At 40.4% G+C, this 19,447-nt stretch overlaps 1 protein-coding gene across 1 annotated transcript; it reads left to right on the forward strand.

Moving 5' to 3' along the window:
- Positions 1–1,481: 1,481 nt before the first annotated feature.
- On the forward strand, positions 1,482–19,229 carry DHRS7 (dehydrogenase/reductase 7). The gene is made up of 7 exons (XM_041760112.1): positions 1,482–1,721; positions 7,822–7,974; positions 11,050–11,156; positions 11,570–11,809; positions 14,131–14,253; positions 15,513–15,728; positions 19,005–19,229. Exons 1-7 carry the CDS (start codon positions 1,589–1,591, stop codon positions 19,050–19,052), a joined length of 1,020 nt encoding a protein of 339 aa, XP_041616046.1. The 5' UTR covers positions 1,482–1,588; the 3' UTR covers positions 19,053–19,229.
- The last annotated feature ends 218 nt before the right edge of the window (positions 19,230–19,447 follow it).

Genomic DNA, 19,447 nt, shown 5'->3' on the forward strand with positions numbered 1-19,447 from the left:
ATTGTATGGTCTGGCTTGGGACACTAAATCTAATTCAATCCTTACATTTTACAGAAGGGGACCCAGGCTCAGAGGAAACTCTTTTTTTTTTTTTTTTTTAAAGATTTTATTTATTTATTAATGAGAGACAGAGACACAGGCAGAGGGAGAAGCACGCTCCACACAGGGAGCCCAACATGGGATTTGATCCCAGGTCTCCAGGATCACGCCCTGGGCTGCAGGCGGCACTAAACCGCTGAGCCACCAGGGCTGCCCCTCAGAGGAAACTCTTGAAATTTTTTCACAGGAGTGAGATTCAGTGTGGTATTTTTAAGCACCATAGTTTAAAAGTCATTTATCATAAGACAAAACCAATATTGCAAAAGTAAACTAAAGAGGGCAGCTCTTGAGCAATATTATATCAAGTTGTAATTGAGGTAAACAATCGATCAAAATCTAAGTTTAGCTAGTGTACATATTCCTTGGAGAATGAGATCCCTATCAGTACAGTATCTGATACATCACAATTTAAACACTCTTACTGCTTTCATGAGCAAGGGCAATTCTATACGACCAGAATATAGCAGTTTATAAACAAAGTCCCTGTCTTTCAGGTTGGACTCTAAGAAGCGATAATTATAGTGGAGAAAATAAATAATAATTAATAATGACAATTCTCATAGTTATCAAAGAATGAATATAATCATTGCGTACGAACTACTGTGCCCTTCACTGGCATTTTATTTAAACCTCCCTATTCTTTGTAGCTACCGAAAGATAAATGTACTTAGGTTGCTGAGGGTGGAACCTGCTTGGGTCAAGGTCCCCAATCCTGCTAGTCCTCGTGGACGATCTTGACTGAAACTGCACTTTCTCGTCCAGCAAGGAGGCAACTCTCTTTGCAATTGCTTCCCAAATGTAAACCGACAGGGTGGCAACTCAGACTCGCGGTTATTTGGGTGGGGGCAGGGTGGAAGACAGTTTGATAGTTTGTTCGGTTCGTTTAGTTAAAAATAGAAAGGTGGGATCCCTGGATGGCCTAGTGGTTTAGCGCCGCCTTAGGCCGAGGGCGTGATCCTGGGGACCTGGGATCGAGTCCCGCGTCGGGCTCTCTGCGTGGAGCCTGCTTCTCCCTCTGCCTGCGTCTCTGCCTCTCTGTCTCTGTCTCTGTGTCTCTCATGAATGAATAAATAAAATCTTTAAAAAAAAAAAAAACAGAAAGATGAGGATGGAGGAAGTGGCGATCTTAAGTTGTTACATCTGTGCTCTTCCTTTGACACAACCCCAACCTTGAAACTACAGGCCGTCAAATCAACTGTTAGAGAATCGTTCTTATCTCACACCTTGTGGCCGGTGCCCTGGCAGCAGGTGGCGCCCAGCCTTAAGCCGTCCACGCCTCGGGTCCCTCCTGCCGCCCTTGGCCAGTCCGCGGCGCGGGCGTCGCCCACACTCCCCGCCCAGCCCGGGCCGCCCCTCCTCCTGCCACTCTCTGGGCGGGGCCCGGGGGGCGCGGCTCTCGGCCGGGGGAGGCGGCCGGGCCGACTGCCGGGAGCTGCGGCGGCTCCGAGGCGGCCAGTCTTCCCCGGCGAGCCGGGCGCGCGCGGCCGCGATGAGCTGGGAGCTGCTGCTCTGGCTGCTGGCGCTGAGCGCGCTGCTCGCGCTCCTGGTGCAGCTGCTGCGCTTCGTCCGCGCCGATGGCGACCTGACCCTGCTGTGGGCCGAGTGGCAGGGGCGACGCCCAGGTGAGGCCCGGCCGCGCGCCTCCGGAGCGGGAGGCCGGGCTCCGTGCGGCCGCCCCCGCGCGCCCCGCAGCCCTGGGGGCGTGCAGCCTGCAGCCTGGGGCGGCCGGGGCGGGGAGCACGGAGCCGGGCCGAGGTGGCTGGCGGTCGTGCGCCGTGGTCTCCCGTCGGGGTGGGCGAGGGCTTGCCCGCTGGCCGAAGGAGGGGGCGCTGCGCTGGGCGGCGCGCGGGCGGGGCGCCCTCGGGACTCGCGGCTCCCGCCCGCTCCCCGCGTCCTGCTGCGTCAGCGGCGGCCCCGGAGTTTGTGGGCCCCAAGGCTTCTTTCGAGAACCGGAGCCCGGTTTTTCTACTTCCTGAACTTGTTCCTTCTCCCTGAATTGCGAAATAAAATGAGATAATCCGGAGTGACTCCCCTAACTAGCCACGGTCTAGAAGTATCACCCCAGTTAGAGCTGGATTTTGCGTGGCGTGAGACCTCTACTCGCACGCTCAGGGGCGTTGAGCCCATCCCACTGTTATCTGTGCCCTGGTGAAAATTTGGTGTCGTTTACTAAACACATTCTTTGTGCGACAGCCATGTGCTCCGCCCTGCGCACACCTGACCTCTGGCCTTTACACACTATTACAAAGTAGGCATCATTCATCTTACTTTCCACACAGGGAAACCAGGCTTTGGCTCCCTAAGGACTAGGGGCAGTGAGGTTTCCCTGGACTTTGTATCCTGGACCCAAAAAGCATGTGAGGAGCTTTACTGGGAAGCGATAGCAGTTCAGAACACAGACTCTGCTTTCAAAGGTCCTGGGAGGGAAGGGAAGAGATAGGGCTCCTCAGGGTGTCAAACCTGGTTCTTGAGAATCAGATAAAATCTTAGATGGTACCGTGTTTTGGGTCCCTCCCAAGCCCAACCCTACTGGACAAAATTTTATTCCTTAATGTTTCGTTTCTCCCGTTGCATTTTCTTGGGAATAACATCTGGAGTGCTGCCATTATTGGGTTCATGGGAAATGCACCTATGCGAGGTCGACGCTACAAAGCTATGGCAAATAGATGGGATTGTCAGGCCTTCTCTCCATGGGTCTTTCTCTTGCCTGATGGCTGCCTTGTGGCTGCTTTAGTGGATATTTACATTTGACCCCCAGCGCTTTTGTGTTAACTTGGACTTTGAGATTACCTAAAAATAGCTTTTTTAAAAGGACTGAATTCTGCAAAAGTCATTGGATCCATCAGTTATGTCAAGTGGTGAAGAGGAAGAATGTTGACGGATGTCTGAATGAATGAATATCTAACAACTAGTTATATTAAGGTTTTCACCTATTAAGCAAAAATTAAAAGTTGACTAAAACTAATTTTTAAGAAATGTATTAATCTGTTCAATGTTTTGCTGGAAAAATAATTTTGAAGGATTTTAAGATACATTTAATTACATTGCTATTATTATGAACTTATGTAATAGGCTAATTTGCATACTAATTTGATAGGTTATCATTTATCTAATTAGGTTATCATTTATCTAAGTAGATAAATGACATTAAAAGTTATTCTGCAAATACTATAATAAAATTACATGGTAATGGCTTTTAAATTTTAATTTAACTTTTAACTTAATTTTTAAATTTAGTCATTCTCAAACCTGCATTGACTGAAGAATAAGCTTTCTTGAACTTCTTTTTTATGTATAAAGCACAGATATATGTATGTACAGTACATAAACAGATATATAGTATATCTGGTGTTAAAATTTCATGGGGGAGTTTTTTGGAAACAAAAATGCTTAGAAAGACTACTGAGGTTTGGGAGAGTGATAATAAAACAAAGTTAAAGGCACATGGAGGGGATCCTTGGGTGGCTCAGTAGTTTAGCCCCTGCCTTTGGCCTAGGGGGTGATCCTGGAGACCCAGGACCGAGTCTCGTATCAGGCTCCCTGCATAGAGCCCGCTTCTCCCTCTGCCTGTGTCTCTGCCTCTCTCTCTCTCTCTCTCTCTGTGTCTCTCATGAATGAATAAATAAAATCTTTAAAAAAATTGTTTAAAGGCACATGGTGATGCACTCAGGTTCCCATCAGGTTCTCAGAATAATTTAGACTGGAAAGATGGGCAGACTCTATTAAGGTACAAAATATAATTTTTAAATAAATAAACAAATTCTCCTTGTCTTCTCCATAGGTTTATTGTTTTTGTCACCTTAAAAAATAGATAATATATTCACATGCTACAAAATTTAATGATACAAAAATAATATGGTGAAAAGTGGCCCCCAGCCACCAAATATGCCTCTCTGGAGGCAACTAATATTTCCCACCTAGAGAAATTCTAGAGAAATTCTCCATCTTCCAAGCATATATATCACATGGTAAAATTTAAGGGTGACTAATTTTAGATCCTGCTCCTAGTTCCAGAAAGATCCCTGGCACTAGTCCAGAGTAGGGAATGTCACCAGCAGCAGTGCGCCAGAGGAAAACTTGGGTTTTAGTTGGCAATAACCTCCATCTGAGTGACCTGTGAAATGACTGCCAAGAAAGATTAGGCAAGCCTAGGAGGCTTGTCATGTCTGAAGCAACAAATGGCAGTGCACAACAGATGCCTTCTAAATAACTGCTTGTATGTATCTGCCTCTGTGCTGGACCCTGGGACGCCCCAGTGACTGAGCCAGCCATTGTGGAGACCCCACGGGTATCCTGGATCCTTTCAGGCCACTTCTCTTCAATAGGAATATTGACCAACTAGAGTTGCAGAGGGATATGAGCCAAAGAGTGGGGAAATCTGAAGCCACGTCCTCTGACGGAAGGTCGCAGACTTTGGAAGTGTTTATTTAGCCTTCGAGAAGCAAGAGATGAGAGAATTTAGGGAAGACACGTAAGCCATCTTCAAATTGGCCAAGGATTGTCATGTGCAGTCAGGCCTGATGTATTCTTAATGTTGGCACAAGGCAGAGCCGCTGCCAACTGCCGCAGGGCAGGAGAAGTTAAAGGTATATCACAGTATAAGAAAGAATCCTTGGGGATCCCTGGGTGGTCGGCGGTTTGGCGCCTGCCTTTGGCCCAGGGCATGATCCTGGGGCCTCGGGATCGAGTCCCACATCAGGCTCCCGGCTTGGAGCCTGCTTCTCCCTCCTCCTGTGTCTCTGCCTCTCTCTCTCTCACTCTCTCTCTATGTCTATCATGAATAAATAAATAAATAAATCTTAAAAAAAAAAAGAAAGAAAGAATCCTTGACCCTTTGAAGGATGAGACTCCTCCAGAAAAGGAGGGGGTGCTTTGGAGATAACTAGCTTCCTCATCCTGTGAAGGAATTAAGTAGACATTAGTCAATAGCTTGAGGAGAAAATTCTCAAACTGGGTTGGGGTTGAACTCTCCTGAAGTTTTCTTTCCAACTCTGAGAATCTGCTTTCAGAGACTCTGTAGGGGAGCCATTATGTCTGCTAGATTCTATGGAAGTGGTAAACAAAAATTGATGCTAAATACAAGTTTTCTTCTTCAGGGTGGGAAGAAGGGGGCCAGAACTACAGGTGAACTAAGGTCAGCATGAGCCTGGGGGGTTTTCATCATTGGTTTTAAGTAATATTTGCTTAGTAGTGTAAACATGAAGAAATTTTTATTAATTTTATGCTGGTTAATGAGTAGTTAACAATATTTACTCTGTAGTCTTGGGTATTACAGAACTTTGGTACAAGGAGTCTTCAATGAGTGAATACATGATTATCTGAATATACATTCTGCTATTCCCGATGGAGTCCTCTGTTGTGCATTTCCATAAAAGCACATCATATGATAGGAAGACATTGTAGCCTAGACATAGGCTATTTGGGATGTTTCCAACTTTAGTTCAGATCTTTACATGAAACTTTTCTGAAGGCAAGGTGTATTTTCTTGAATGGCTAAGAAACAGTTGGGCTTTAAAATATTAATCATATTAAAATGTGGACACCATGGGCTAGTGGTCAGAGTGTGGGCTTTGGAACTAGATGTACTTGGGCTTATATCCCAGCCCTGCTAGGGTTGTTGGGTGTTTACTCAACAGTTACTGGGCATCCCCCGTGGCGCAGCGGTTTAGCGCCGCCTGCAGCCCAGGGCTGATCCTGGAGACCCTGGATCGAGTCCCAAGTCAGGCTCCCTGCATGGAGCCTGCTTCTCCCTCTGCCTGTGTCTCTGCCTCTCTCTCTCTCTCTCTCTGTGTCTCTATGAATAAATAAATAAAATCTTAAAAAAAAATACTCAACAGTTACTGATGGAGTTCTTACTATATTCCAGGCTCTGTGCTAGGCCCTGAACAGTGAACAAGGCAGACAGGGTCCCATCCTTAAGGGAGTATGCAGTCTAGTTGGGCAAATTCATGTCTATGATCCTCAGTTTCCTTTTTTACAAAATTAAGAAAATTCTTATTTCATAAGTTTCTTGTGAAGGTTTTAATAAGGTAATGTGTTTAAGCACATAGAAGTCATAGAAATATATTAAGCCATTATAGTTAGTAACCCCATTGCCCCTGGCTGAACACATGAGAACACATATGTTATTGCATGAATATTTTGTGTTTTGCTGCTAAAAAGTCTATTTGTTAAACAGTTTAGCAATAATTAGTTGACATTTCATTAGGCACTGAATATGTATCAGACACTGCTCTGGAGACTTATTTTAACTCATTTTTCTCAACAGTGCTATGAGGGAGGTTTTATTATTTATCCAGTGGAAAATTAAGGAACCAAGTTTTCTCATGGAGGCATTTCATTGTTCTGGGTGACAGAGCCAAAATTTGAACCCTGGCCGTCTCCAGAGCTTATACTGTTAACCTGACAGTTAGGTTTTAGATTTGACTAAAAGAGTAAACTGATTTCCCAATTTTAATTTTTATGATCTAAAATCAGAAGTCTGTGTGGTAAGTGATGCCTTGTTTATTGTTTTTTGCAAAGATATTTGAGAAAGAAAGAGAGCACGAGAGCGGGGGGTGGGGGCAGAGGCAGAGGGACAAACTCATTCCCCATTGAGAAGGGAGACGGATATGGGGCTTGATCCCAGGATGCTGAAATCATGCGAAGTCCAATGCTTAACCGACTGAGCCATCCAGATAGCTTGCTGTTTTTGATAACACATATTTTAATAAAGAAAGTACACAGGAGTGTTGTACCACAATGACTCTCTAGGAATTCAGATAGACAGTGGTTATCCTGTCCTACAATGCAACTTAAGTTTTTCATTGGAGAAAAGGAGAATAAACCACCTCTCATTGCTTGAGTGCTATAACTTTTTTTACAGTCTTTAACAAGAACATAATTGGGCAGGCAGAGAATAGCATTTCATTTCTCTATCGTGTGCATTTCATCTTGGGTGAGCAGTTATTTTCCAAGATGGAAGCTCAGGCATTTGGGGAGCACTTTTACAAAATGGCCTTCACTTGATAGGTATCAGATACGATTGGCAAATGGGGAAAACAAAAATCCAGAATGATTCCACCATGCTGTACGGTAGAACTTGGTATATTCAGAGTCATCATCAATACCTCCATTGCAAGAAATCAGAATAATAGAATTCAAAACTGTCATGGGATCTTTAGTGATCATCTTATCTGAATCCTTCATCATGGGTAATGAAAGTGAGAAGGTGAGTCCAGACAGACTTTTTGTCCACTTAGTCTTACCTTTCTTAGTTGAATATATAGATAAATAGACCCTTGGAGTCAGACCATCGAGTTTACAAGGCTCACCCTAAATAAAGTCTGGAAAATGCGCCCAAGAGTGGAATATCCAAGGTAATGTGTTGAAAACTGTTACTAGTAAGATTTGTATTCATGCTTTTTAAAAAAAAATTAGGTAGGTGCTTTCTGAGGATATTTAATTAAAAACATTTTTAAGTCACTTTTTTGGAGTATGATTAGCATGTTAAAAAACTGTATATTTAATGTATACAACTCAGTTAGTTTGAGGTAAGTGTATACCTGTGAGATCATCACCAGAATCAAGACCAAAATATAGGATATTAAAAATTAAAAACTCCACACATTGTGTGTTCATATTTAGTGGTAGTGTTTAAGACTATCTTTTTGGTAATCTTTTATTTATAGGCATAATCCATAACTTATTTTCTGCCTTTACTCTGTACTTGTTTCTCACTAGAATGGGAGCTGACTGATATGGTGATATGGGTGACTGGAGCATCGAGTGGGATTGGTGAGGAGCTGGTTTACCAGCTGTCTAAACTAGGAGTCTCCCTTGTGCTGTCAGCCAGAAGAGTGCAGGAGCTGGAAAGGGTGAAGAGAAGGTGCCTTGGTGAGTAAATCTAAAATGGCAGCAATGCTTCCTAGAAATAAACCAGAATCCAAATTCAAATACAATTTTGAGAATTTTAGAGGAAAGAGTGGGATTTTCCTGGGCAATCCACTCTGGTTCCAAATGCTTCAAATGCTCAGATCCAAATCCTCTTCCTTTGGGCATCCTCTCATTAGCTGCCCTGGCCTTTTTCTTCTCTTTTTCTGACACCTTTCTACTTTTCTTTGTTTTGTTTTTTAAGTTTTAGTTTTAATTCCATTTAGTTTACATACAATGTTGTATTAGTTTTGAGTGTACAATGTAGACATTCAACACTTCCAAACAACACCCAGTGCTCATCACAAGTGCCTTCCTTAATCCCCATCACCTATATCCCCCATCACCCAGCCACCTCCCCTCGGGCCACCATCAGTTTGTTCTCTATACTTAAGAGTCCACTTCTTGGTTTGCTTCTCTCTCTCTCTCTTTTTTCCCTATACTTGTTTGTTTTGTTTTTCAGAGCTTGCTTTGGCAGCACATATACAAAATTGTTTTGTTTCTGAAATTCCACATATGAGTGAAACCATGTGGTATTTGTTTTTCTCTGAATGGCTTACATCAGTTAGCATAATATTAACTCTATTCCATCTACATCGTTGCAGATTCTTCCCATTTCTTTAGTTGGGTTCTTTGTTTTTTGGGGGTTGTTTTTGTAAGTATCCAATATATATTTTGGATACTAGCTTTTTACTAGATATGTCATTTGGAAATATCTTCTCCCATTCCAGAGGTTGCCTTTTAGTTTTGTTGATTGTTTCCTTGGCTGTGTAGAAGATTTTTATTTTGGTGTAGTCCCAAAAGCTTTTGTTTCCTTGCCTCTGGAGACATAGCTAGGAAAATGTTGCTATAGCTAATGTCAAAGAAGTTACTGCCTGTGTTCTCTTCTAGGATTATTATTATTATTATTATTATTAAGTAGGCTGCACACCCAGCCTGGAGCCCACCCAGCCTGGAGCCCACCGTGAGGCTTGACCTCAAGTGACCCTGAGAGCAAGAGGGTGAGATCTCCTCAGCTGAGATCAGGAGTCAGATGTTTAACCGACTCAGCCACCCACGCACCCCTCCCTTCTAGGATTTTGATGATTTCCTGTCTCACATTTAGGTGTTTTATCCATTTTGAATTTATTTTTGGGTATGGTCTAAGAAAATGGTCCAGATTTCATTCTTTTGCATGTGGCGGTCTAGTTTTCCCAACACCATTGTTGAAGAGACTGCCTTTTTCCTATTGGATATTCTTTCCTGCTTTGTCAAAGATTAATTGACTGTATAATTGTGGGCTTATTTCTGGATTTTTTCTGTTCTGTTCCATTGATTCATGTGTGCCTTTCTACGTTTCTTTTGCACTGACTCTTGGTGTTAGGGAGTGACCACCAATTCTCTCAAATGCTGGTGGGTTTTCAGTGACCACATCTTACATTCTTTTGTCTTAAAGAACAGTTTGGTTCTTATGTATGGCATACATGTATGTAATCATAGAAGCTTAATTAGAAAGGATCCTTCATTTTGATAAAATGTGAGATATTAAAGTCATATGGGATACTATAAGATTTTTATCAAAATGAAAGAACAAAAAATGAAAGAACAGGCATTAAATTAGGTCTTAAGATGCAGCTTGAGATAATATTCGTATTTACAGAATATTGAGCAACAATGTTCATTTTTATTTATTTTTTGGTTTGAGTTTGGTATAGTTATGTTCACTTGAAAGCAGTCTCAAGTAATAAAATAAAAATGTCTCATGGGACATTTAGTACCTAAAATTAGATAATTTTGAATTTTCAAGCAGACCATTTTTTTTGGTCATCTCTCTACTTGTCATTCCTTTAACATCTTTGTTTTAATTTGCTGATGATGTTAACCACCCAAAAAAGAGAGTCAGTAGCCAAGGCCACAGGGCCTCTGAAGGCAGCTGTCGTGAAAGAGGCCTCTTGTGTTTCGCACTGAGACACGTTGCCTTCAGAGGCCTCTTGTGTTTTGCACTGGAACACTTCTTATGGTGGTTGTTCCTCCAGCTGTTGAGAGTTTGCAAGTCCTATACTGGCAGAAAAGCACCATGTCAGCATTTCTTGGCTGATTATTTTCCTTTTTTCTGTCTGATCATTGGTGCAAACATTTCCATTTCTTTTAAAACAGGTCATGTTTCACAGTTTACACTTTGCCCATAAAACCTTTCTACCTCTTATGTTTTCCCTACTGGCTTATTTTTCTTATTGGCATTCTAGTTGTATTTTGAAGTTAGAGTCTTATTCTTCTGATGAACAGTAATAGAAAGGGCCAGTATAGTTCAACATGTTTCTTTTTTTTTTTTTTTTTTTTTAAGAATTTTACTTATTTATTCATGAGAGACACAGAGAGAGAGGCAGAGACATAGGCAGAGGGAGAAGCAAGTTCCTCGCAGGGAACCCGATGCGGGACTCGATCCCTGGACCTGGAAACACGCCCTGAGCTGAAGGCAGATGCTCAACCACTGAGCTACGCAGGTGTACCTCAACATATATCTTGATTGGGAATTTCAGGATTGTGTCCTGTTCCTTGTTTGCTTCCTGGAATCTTTTTCTCTGGAAGGAAGATTCTGTGTGTCGCGTGACTGGGGAATTCTGAATGCCTTACGAGTATAAAACATAAATGGTTTTTATTTTTCAATGTGTGTTAAAGAGCAGCTATACTCTGTGAACCTATCATAAGACAAATATACCTCTGTACTTGAAGAAATAGCTCTAAAAAAATTTTTTTTTAGCTTGTAGCATAATCTTGATTTCTTCTAGAGTCTGTTCCAGTGTTAGACTATATATATTCCAATTGAAGAGAGCCATTCTACTTCCTGTGTACCCAGCCAGCTTTTTGTCTGATAAGATGTTTCCTTATTACCACCAGTCCTCTTGGGCACTGAGAGAAATTCTTCTACAAGGCCACCCAGAAATGAGTTCGTTGCCAAGTCCAGTTGTAAGAGCGGGTATTAAACTGAATTCAAGTAGAAAGAAGCTTGATTGAACTATCTCATGACTTCTACACTAATTTTTAAATGTTTTTATCTAGAGAATGGCATTTTAAAAGAAAAAGATATATTCGTTTTACCGCTTGACCTGACCGACAGAAGTTCCCATGAAGCCGCTACCAAAGCGGTACTCCAGGAGTTTGGTAAAGTAAGGAGCTATTTTGAATTGATAAGTCTTGCTTTGATATAGCAACAACAGAGATTCCTGTCTTTGTTCTATCATTGAAAGGGCTTGAGGTAAGTGGGTCCATGTAGTGAGATCAGTGCCCATGAGTCTCTTTGTCTTTATGCAATTAGTACTTTCCATACCTTAACAAGTGCTAATTCCTTGATATAGAACACAAGGAGGTAAAAATTCACTCTGCCTTTCATTTTTATGACATTTAGAAATTCCATAGGTGAATTCTGGTTTTTATTTTATCTCTTTATTGCTGACTTCTGGAAATTCACCATTCCGTTGATTTTCCAAGTTAATGATACCACCAGCCATCCCTAAGAATTCCATCATTCCATTTACAGGTCATCCTCAAAGTGCCCCTTTTTCTGATTTTATTTAACTAGATCGACATTCTGGTCAACAATGGTGGACAATCCCAGCGTTCTTTGTGTGTGGACACCAACCTGGATGTGTTCAAGGAGCTAATGGAGCTTAACTACTTAGGGACAGTGTCCTTGACAATGTGTGTTCTGCCTCACATGATCGAGAGGAAGCAAGGAAAGATTGTTACTGTGAATAGCCTCCTGGGTATCATATCTGCACCCCTCTCTAGTGGATATTGTGCCAGCAAACATGCTCTTCGGGTAAGGCTGCTCAAACTCAACTCTGATGGTACTGATCTAAATAGACATATGGGAGATATGGCCATCAATGCAAGAGGTCATTGGAATTGGGCAGTGATGTAGGGAGACAGCAAGAGACCCAAGGAGACCTTTGGTGAGGACATCCCCAGAAGATGCTAAAAGACTTAAATCTCACATGCCTCTTCTGAATTCAGCAAACATGTATTGAGTATCTATCTACATTTTTGCCATGCCCTTGCACTGCCACAGATCCTGGGGATATAAAGATAAGAAACTGTCCCCACCCTCCAGAAATGTATAGTCTAGTCAACCTGTCACCCATATCCTCATGTCTACCACATTTTCATGGCAAATTTGGGATCTACCCCTCGTTTCTTCCGCACACACTTGAGAATGTACATGTCCTTCCTGTTTCTGTAACTTCTTTATCCTTCCCCATTGTAGTTGGTATTTATCACACACACACACACACACACAAATAGGAGCTCCCCATGGGGTGATTAGCCCTAGGTTTTATATCCCTACTGGGACTGGGCTTGACTCTATTGACCAAGGCTTCACTGAAAGAAGAAAATCTAGTCAAAGCAGAGGCTAGGAGAAAATCTTGATTTGGGTTGCATAACTTACTAGATGTAAATATTGGAAGCAAATGCAGTTTTAGTGCTGGCTTAAGAGTGGATATGAAGAGTTATTAAATTGTAACATGGAACAAATTAGAGCCTAAAGCCAAGACACATAATTTATAGTTAATGCTGTTGAGGGTCAATGTAAGTAGAATGTTTCACTGTTGGAATAATGAGATGCAACATCTGAATGGTCATCACACTTTCATGAAGATCTGAAACTTTGGTTCTTTAGGGTACCCTGTTTCTGCTGTGGAGAGCAAACGGTTGCAAACTGGTGAACCAGGATGCTACCCTAATGATTTCCCCATATTTGGTAATGGGGTAGTAGTCACTTCCTGCAAAACAACTGGGCAAGTCTCAGGCAGGCAGATGAGGGAAGGCAGCCAAGTTTCTCATTGACATGCACAGTGCTTTCAATAAAACACAACTGCATTGTCTGGCCTGGCTTCCAGGACTCACTGTTTTATTACTGGATTTGATCCTCTGATACAATGTAGCAGGTTGAGACTCTAGTTCCTTAAGCCAGTAGCTGAACACTGGCACCAGGAGGCACTTTTTTGAAGAACAGTTTCCTACCCTGATTCCTGATAAGCTGTAGAGTCAATTTGTTTATCATTGGAAAGTTCACACCCTATACCAGTTGTGACTTCAAACAAGGAGATGTATTAGCATCTGAAGGATTTGTGTCCATGGTGTCCTGTCTCCTCTTTTGTTATAGAAAGGCAAAAGGTTAAGGGTAGGGGAATTCCTGAATTTTCAAAGCCTTTCTTCCTGTCCATCTGGGTCAGGTGCTTTTTAAGTCTGTCTGACAGTGTGAACCCTTACAGTCTGTTCATTAGTGGTCAGCATTAAGAGCTGGTAACTGTTTAATGTTACCATAAATGAACACACCCTGGGTTAGCTGTTTAGGCTTTTCAATAGTTAACTCAGCTTATACAAATGTAGTCTTTGAACATTTCCTAATTTAGGAAAAAGAGACCGGGGAAGTAGATGTTTACTCCCTAGTTGGTCTGGAAATGGCCAGTATCTTTAAGTCTAGAGGGTCTGGCTTGTTTTTACAAAAGCCATCAAGTTAAGCAGTCATATTACATTCTTAACCAGCCATGTACTCTCTTGCTAACCCTAAAAATTTTGCTGAAATGAATTGTCCATTAAAATAGTAATAGAAATAGAAAAAGTTAAATCCTTCCTAATAATTTCTGTTAAGTATTACTAACCCCTCTCACTCCCTCTGGTGCCAACATTGGCACTGTAGACCACTTTGAGGGATAAAAGAAGCCCAACCTCAGTGATTCTTAAAGGAGAACATGCACCTTTGGAATGGGGAGCTGGGGACTGGTGTGAAGGTGTGTCTGAAAAATCTCCAGGGATAGTTTTTCACTTCTCTAGCACCTACCATAAAAAAAATCACTGATGTTATGAGCCACCACTGTCAAAGGGGTGAACTATTCATACCGGAAGATGATGACACCTAAGGATGCTTGTTCTAGATTCCTCCAGTATTACAGTTAATAATGTTTAATAAGCTTGCCGAGTTATATTACTTTGTCCTTTACTTGGCATTTCAAAACATATTTTGATAATGGGCCACTATTGTCCCTCATAAAAAGTTGAAGAAAAGTAATTCCATGCTAATAGCAAACATGAGATATGTATATTTAATTCTATTTGTTGCCCTTTTTTTTGGCCTCTTAGGGTTTTTTTAATTGCCTCCGGGTTGAACTTGCTGAGTACCCAGGTATACTAATTTCTAACATCTGCCCAGGACCTGTGCAATCAAATATTGTGAAGAACTCCCTAACTGAAGAAGTAACAAAGGTAAAAATGTCTAGCTGGAGAATAATTTGGATGCTTTATTAGTTATCTATTTGTATTGTACCACTCTGTCTCAGGGCTTAGAATTTTTTCTAACATGTTAGACTAACATGTTATCACATTATGAATTGTTTACAAAACTTAACTCATGGCATTAGGAACACTGTTAAGGTTAGCTGATGGTGCTTTGGCATTCAGTTTTAATAAAGGCTAAAGAAATTGTTAAGATACTGCTTAGAAGTAATCCACTATTATGTGGGCTGTCAGTATTTTTAAAACCGAGTTTCTATCAATTCACAAGTTATAGCAACATTGAAAGGTTCTATGTGGCTGAATTTTAGCACATCAAATCTTACTGGAATTTCAAAGAGGGGCTAAAAGTGAAAAAGCCTTGGTGAATTGTGATAATTTTAGGTTAGCTTCACCTGTACCAACCAACCACAAGCCTGTGTTTCCCTTGGCTCATGGATTATGCATAGTGAGTTCCCCAGTAGATGACAAATGTCTTCTGAAGAATCCAGTATCACTCAATAATACAAAATCCCACTAAAGATCATGAAATTTTCTTTCTTCTTCATAAAGATCACTTTCTACTGAGATGTAGATCGATTTATGATTCTATGTAAAAGTTTACAGATACAAATTTATATTTTCACATTTTCTGTGAGGCTCTAAGTAAAATAGAATGAGCATGCTATTATCGGAATCAAGTGACTTGAACGTAGACCTGGTTACTGCTAATGATCTGTGTGAGCATAGAAGAGTCACTAACTTCCTGGCCTCAGTTTATGTATTCATAGAGTGGTGGTGGGTTAACTAGATGAGCAGTACCAGATTTGTTCACTACCAGAAACTGCTTTTATTTTCTTCCTCCATTTTATCCCTATGAACTCCACGTTTTATAGAATTTCACTTGCTAAATGTATTAATTTGTTTAAAAACTTTCATTGCCAAAATGACATATAATTATCAGTAAATACATTAAAGGCGATCTAAGTAAAAGCAAAGAACTTTCATCTTTTATTTAGCCTGTACAATCTTATCTGGTAAGTGTATGATTTCTCTTAGCTTTTTGAAATTTTACAAATAGCTTATAGACAGACACTCATTAGTACCTGTGGGGCTACGAAGGGGAATGAGGTCCCAATGAAAAAGTCACTAAATGACCTATGCATCCTTTCTAGCTTAAAAGTTCTATGAAATATCTTGGTTAAAATACTCAGCATTCACTTATTTATTTTTTTTTTTTAACATTTTCTTAGTCTGTAGGCATTGATACAGTCCAGTCCCACAAGATGGCGACCAGTCGTTGTGTGCGGCTGATGTTAATCAGCATGGCCAATGATTTGAAAGAAGTTTGGATTGCGGATCATCCTTTTTTGTTAGTGGTATATTTGTGGCAATATATGCCAACCTGGGCTTGGTGGCTAACCAACATATTAGGGAAGAAAAGAATTGAGAACTTTAAGAATGGTTTGGTAAGACCAATTTATACAATTCTTAATCAGTCTTGTAGTAAAGTATGGCATTTTCTAGTGCTTGAAAACTTTTTAGTAACCCTCCACCAACGTGATGTAAGAATTGTGTCCCCCATGCATATCTGTTGGTTTACTATAAATCACTACTGGTCTTGGAGAAAGAAGTTTCTACAAGGTAAAGACAAATCATACATTGCCATTTTATCTTCAACACTTCCTGACTGATTGGTGTATGTGTCAGAATACTCTTTTGCTCCTGTTCTTCACAAGTTCCTACCTCGTATCATCTCCTTGGGTTGCTACCTGGCATCCCCTCCCAATTTCTCCCCAGGACATGTACCTTAGCTCTGTGCTTAATTCTCTCAAAGCACTCTTAACACTCACGTACTCTCTCTGTATAGTGCTGCTTCCTTTGGCCTCATTCTGGAAGCACTGTGTACCTATGAGATGTACCAAAATGTCCGTGTCTGAAAAAAATATAGTGATTATTCATTCTTTAGGCACTCATTCTTACAGAAAAGTGAGGAATGTTTTGAACTATTTCTCAGAAAATTGTGACCATCACAGGAGTTTAATGTATAAAGAGCACAGAAAATGTAATGGGTTAAGCTAAAAATTATGGATACAATTATGCAAAGAAAGCCCATTTCTGTGGATAGTTTTTATTGTTAAAGTATTTTTTCAATGACTACTAGAAATAAGGTAGCAGGGATCGATACATAAAGAGAATTATTCAGTGGGAGCATACCATATGTATCATTATATAACCTACCAATATTTAAACAATCCACAAATTGTTAGGCACTTAATTTGTTACCAGTTTTTGCAGGACAGTGAACATGAATCCGTGAAAAAAGCAAAAACAAACTAAAATACTTAAAGAGACTTAAAGATTATAAAACTTCCGTGATACACTAACAAGTCCAGAGCTTGAAAAAAATCATAAAGGGGGCTATTCATTTCTACCAAGGTGTAATGTGGGCCGTTTATAAGTGTTTTGGTAATGTTGGGATATAGAAATGTGGGATGGCTCCAAAGGTAGAGCTTCAGCAAAGATTTACATGTGAATTTTAAAGTCAGAGGATAGCTGATATAGTGATATTGTGCCCATTGATGGATAAGAGTTGAGAAAGGAAGGCCTCCATACTAGGGAGGTGACATAGCATCCTGGTTAAGAGCATGGAGCCTCGTACCAGGCTCCCTGCAATGAAATCCCGGCTCTATCCTGTGACCTCATCCCTCAGTCTCAGGCAGGTTCTTTCCTGTAAGTCAATCTTCCCATCTACAAAATGATGCACTTAGTCATAGGATTGTCATGGGGATTAAGTGAGTTAGTTTATGGAAAGCACTTAAAACATATCTTGGAACGTTATGTTAGGAACTAGCCCTTAATGCTTTTCTTTTGATGGTAGTAGGATATTTAGCTAATAGTAAAGATTATAGAGTTAAGCAATAGGGTGAAGAGAGAATACATTATAGAAGTGATTGTTTTTGAAGGAAGAGGGGACCAGGGCTAGAGTTTTGGTACTACAGTATCAATTGTGCTATTTGAAATGTCCACAGTAACATTATTTTGTTTGGTGTACAGATCATCTAACTGTAAAATGTAAATATTACTCAGTAAATCAAGCATTTGATTATGTCTAGTCTTTGCTAAAATGATGGCCTTTCTCTTCCTAACACCAACTTTAATATATTGCTTATTACATGGTCTTTTCTTTTTAAAAGATTTTATTTATTTGAGAGACAGAGACAGCAGAAGCAGAGGGGAGGGGCAGAAGCAGAGGGAGAGGGAGAAGCAGTTTCTGCTGCTCAAGGAACCCAACATGGGGTGGGGCTCAATCCCAGGACCCCAGGATCATGACCTGAGCCGAAAGCAGGTGCTTAACTGACCAAGCCACCCAGGTGCCCCTGCTTATTGAATGGTCTTATTGCTAATCACTTTTTTAATGATTATAGACAAGGCATCCTTTCATGTCCCAAGAACATTTCTGAAATAAAATACCTCATTTTTTACACTCCATATGAACTTAAAAAAAATAATTGTTCCTTTTGTACTCAGTTTTCTCTTCCTTTTTCCCACCCATTATTTTGTATTGCATGTATATATGCAATACAGATTTTATATATATATATATATATATCCTTTATTAAAGAACTTTTAAAGATATTTTATTTATTTATCTATGAGACACACACACACAGAGAGGCAGAGACACAGGCAGAAGGAGAAGCAGGCTCTATGCAGGGAGCCCGAGGTGGGACTTGATCCCAGGACTCCAGGATCAAACCCTGGGCCAAAGGCAGGCGCTTAAGTGCTGAGCCTCCCAGGGATCCCTCATATATTTATCTCCTTTTTGAAATTTGCCTATAAGGCATATATATTAAGGTAATGCCAATAAAGCTAAATGTACTTGTTGATAATACTTGAATTTCTGTTTAGAGTAGGAGCATTATGTCTGGAACTTTGTTTTTATGAGTGTATATCATTTTTCAGGATCAAGAACAAAAACTGCACTGAATTGTGTTATATTTTTTTTTATCTTAGTGCAAATTGTTAGAAGTGGTAAATGCATATCTTCCCAAATGAAATGTCATGTTTTAAGGTTTATTGAGTTACCTTGGTTTACTCTGTTAAGCAATGTACTAGAAATTCATAAATCATTTTAGAGTTGTCTGTCAGATACTTAATTCTAAATACCCTGACCAATTCTTTGTATTTATTTAGTTTTCTTTTTTAAAGATCTATTTTTTTTTTGAGAGAGAGAGAATGCACATGCACAGGTGTGAGCAGTGGGGGAGGGGCAGAGGGAGAGGATCTCAAGCTGACTCCATGCTGAGTGTGGAGTCCCAATGCGGGGCTTGATCTCACGACCCCGATATCATGACTTGAGCTGAAATCAAGAGTTGGAGGCTTAACCATGTGAGCTACCCAGACGCCCCAATTCTTTGTATTTATTATAGGTATGAAAGACATGTTGGTCCAGAATAATAATAAGACGTTTCAGCATTTAAGAAGTGGCATGAGCAGATGCCAATGATATTTATGCCTGATAGAGGATGTAATAATACTAAGCCCTACAGAGATATTTTTCTATAGATCTAGAATTCTGGCTATGACTTTTATTCTAATTTGAGCATTTGCCAGGTTTTAAAAGGATTCTTAACAGTGAATCATAATGATATAGCTCCTAAAAACAGAAGGAATTGGTAAAATAAAACAAAAAAAACTAGTAAATATGAGGAGTTGATTCATGTTCTGTCACTTTGTTATAGGATGCAGATATCTCTTACTTTAAAACCTGGAAGACAAAACATGATTGAAGGAGTGCTTGCATTTTTTTAGACCGCTGGAGGGAGAACTGAAAACTGCAATCTTCTTATACACTGAAGATTAACTTCGGATTTTATTTTTCAGTAGATAAAGCTTTTCTTTCAACATGTAATAATAAATAAAAGATTGCCACGAATCTTGCAATAAAGATATTAACACATGCTGCATTCTTGGATAAAATGTTTTTTTTTTTTTTTTTTTTTGGTACTTGTTTCATTAGTTTCAGAGGTAGAGTTTAGTGACTCATCAGTTGCATACAACACCCAGTGCTATTTCAAATGTCCTCCTTAATGCCCATCACCTTGACAACCCATCCCCCTACCCATCTCCTCTCCAGCAAAAAGCATTTTGAAATGCTTCAGCATATATATTTAAAATCTAGGTT

This window comes from Vulpes lagopus, chromosome 6, assembly GCF_018345385.1.
Source record: "Vulpes lagopus strain Blue_001 chromosome 6, ASM1834538v1, whole genome shotgun sequence".
In the NCBI taxonomy this organism is placed as follows: domain Eukaryota; kingdom Metazoa; phylum Chordata; class Mammalia; order Carnivora; family Canidae; genus Vulpes; species Vulpes lagopus.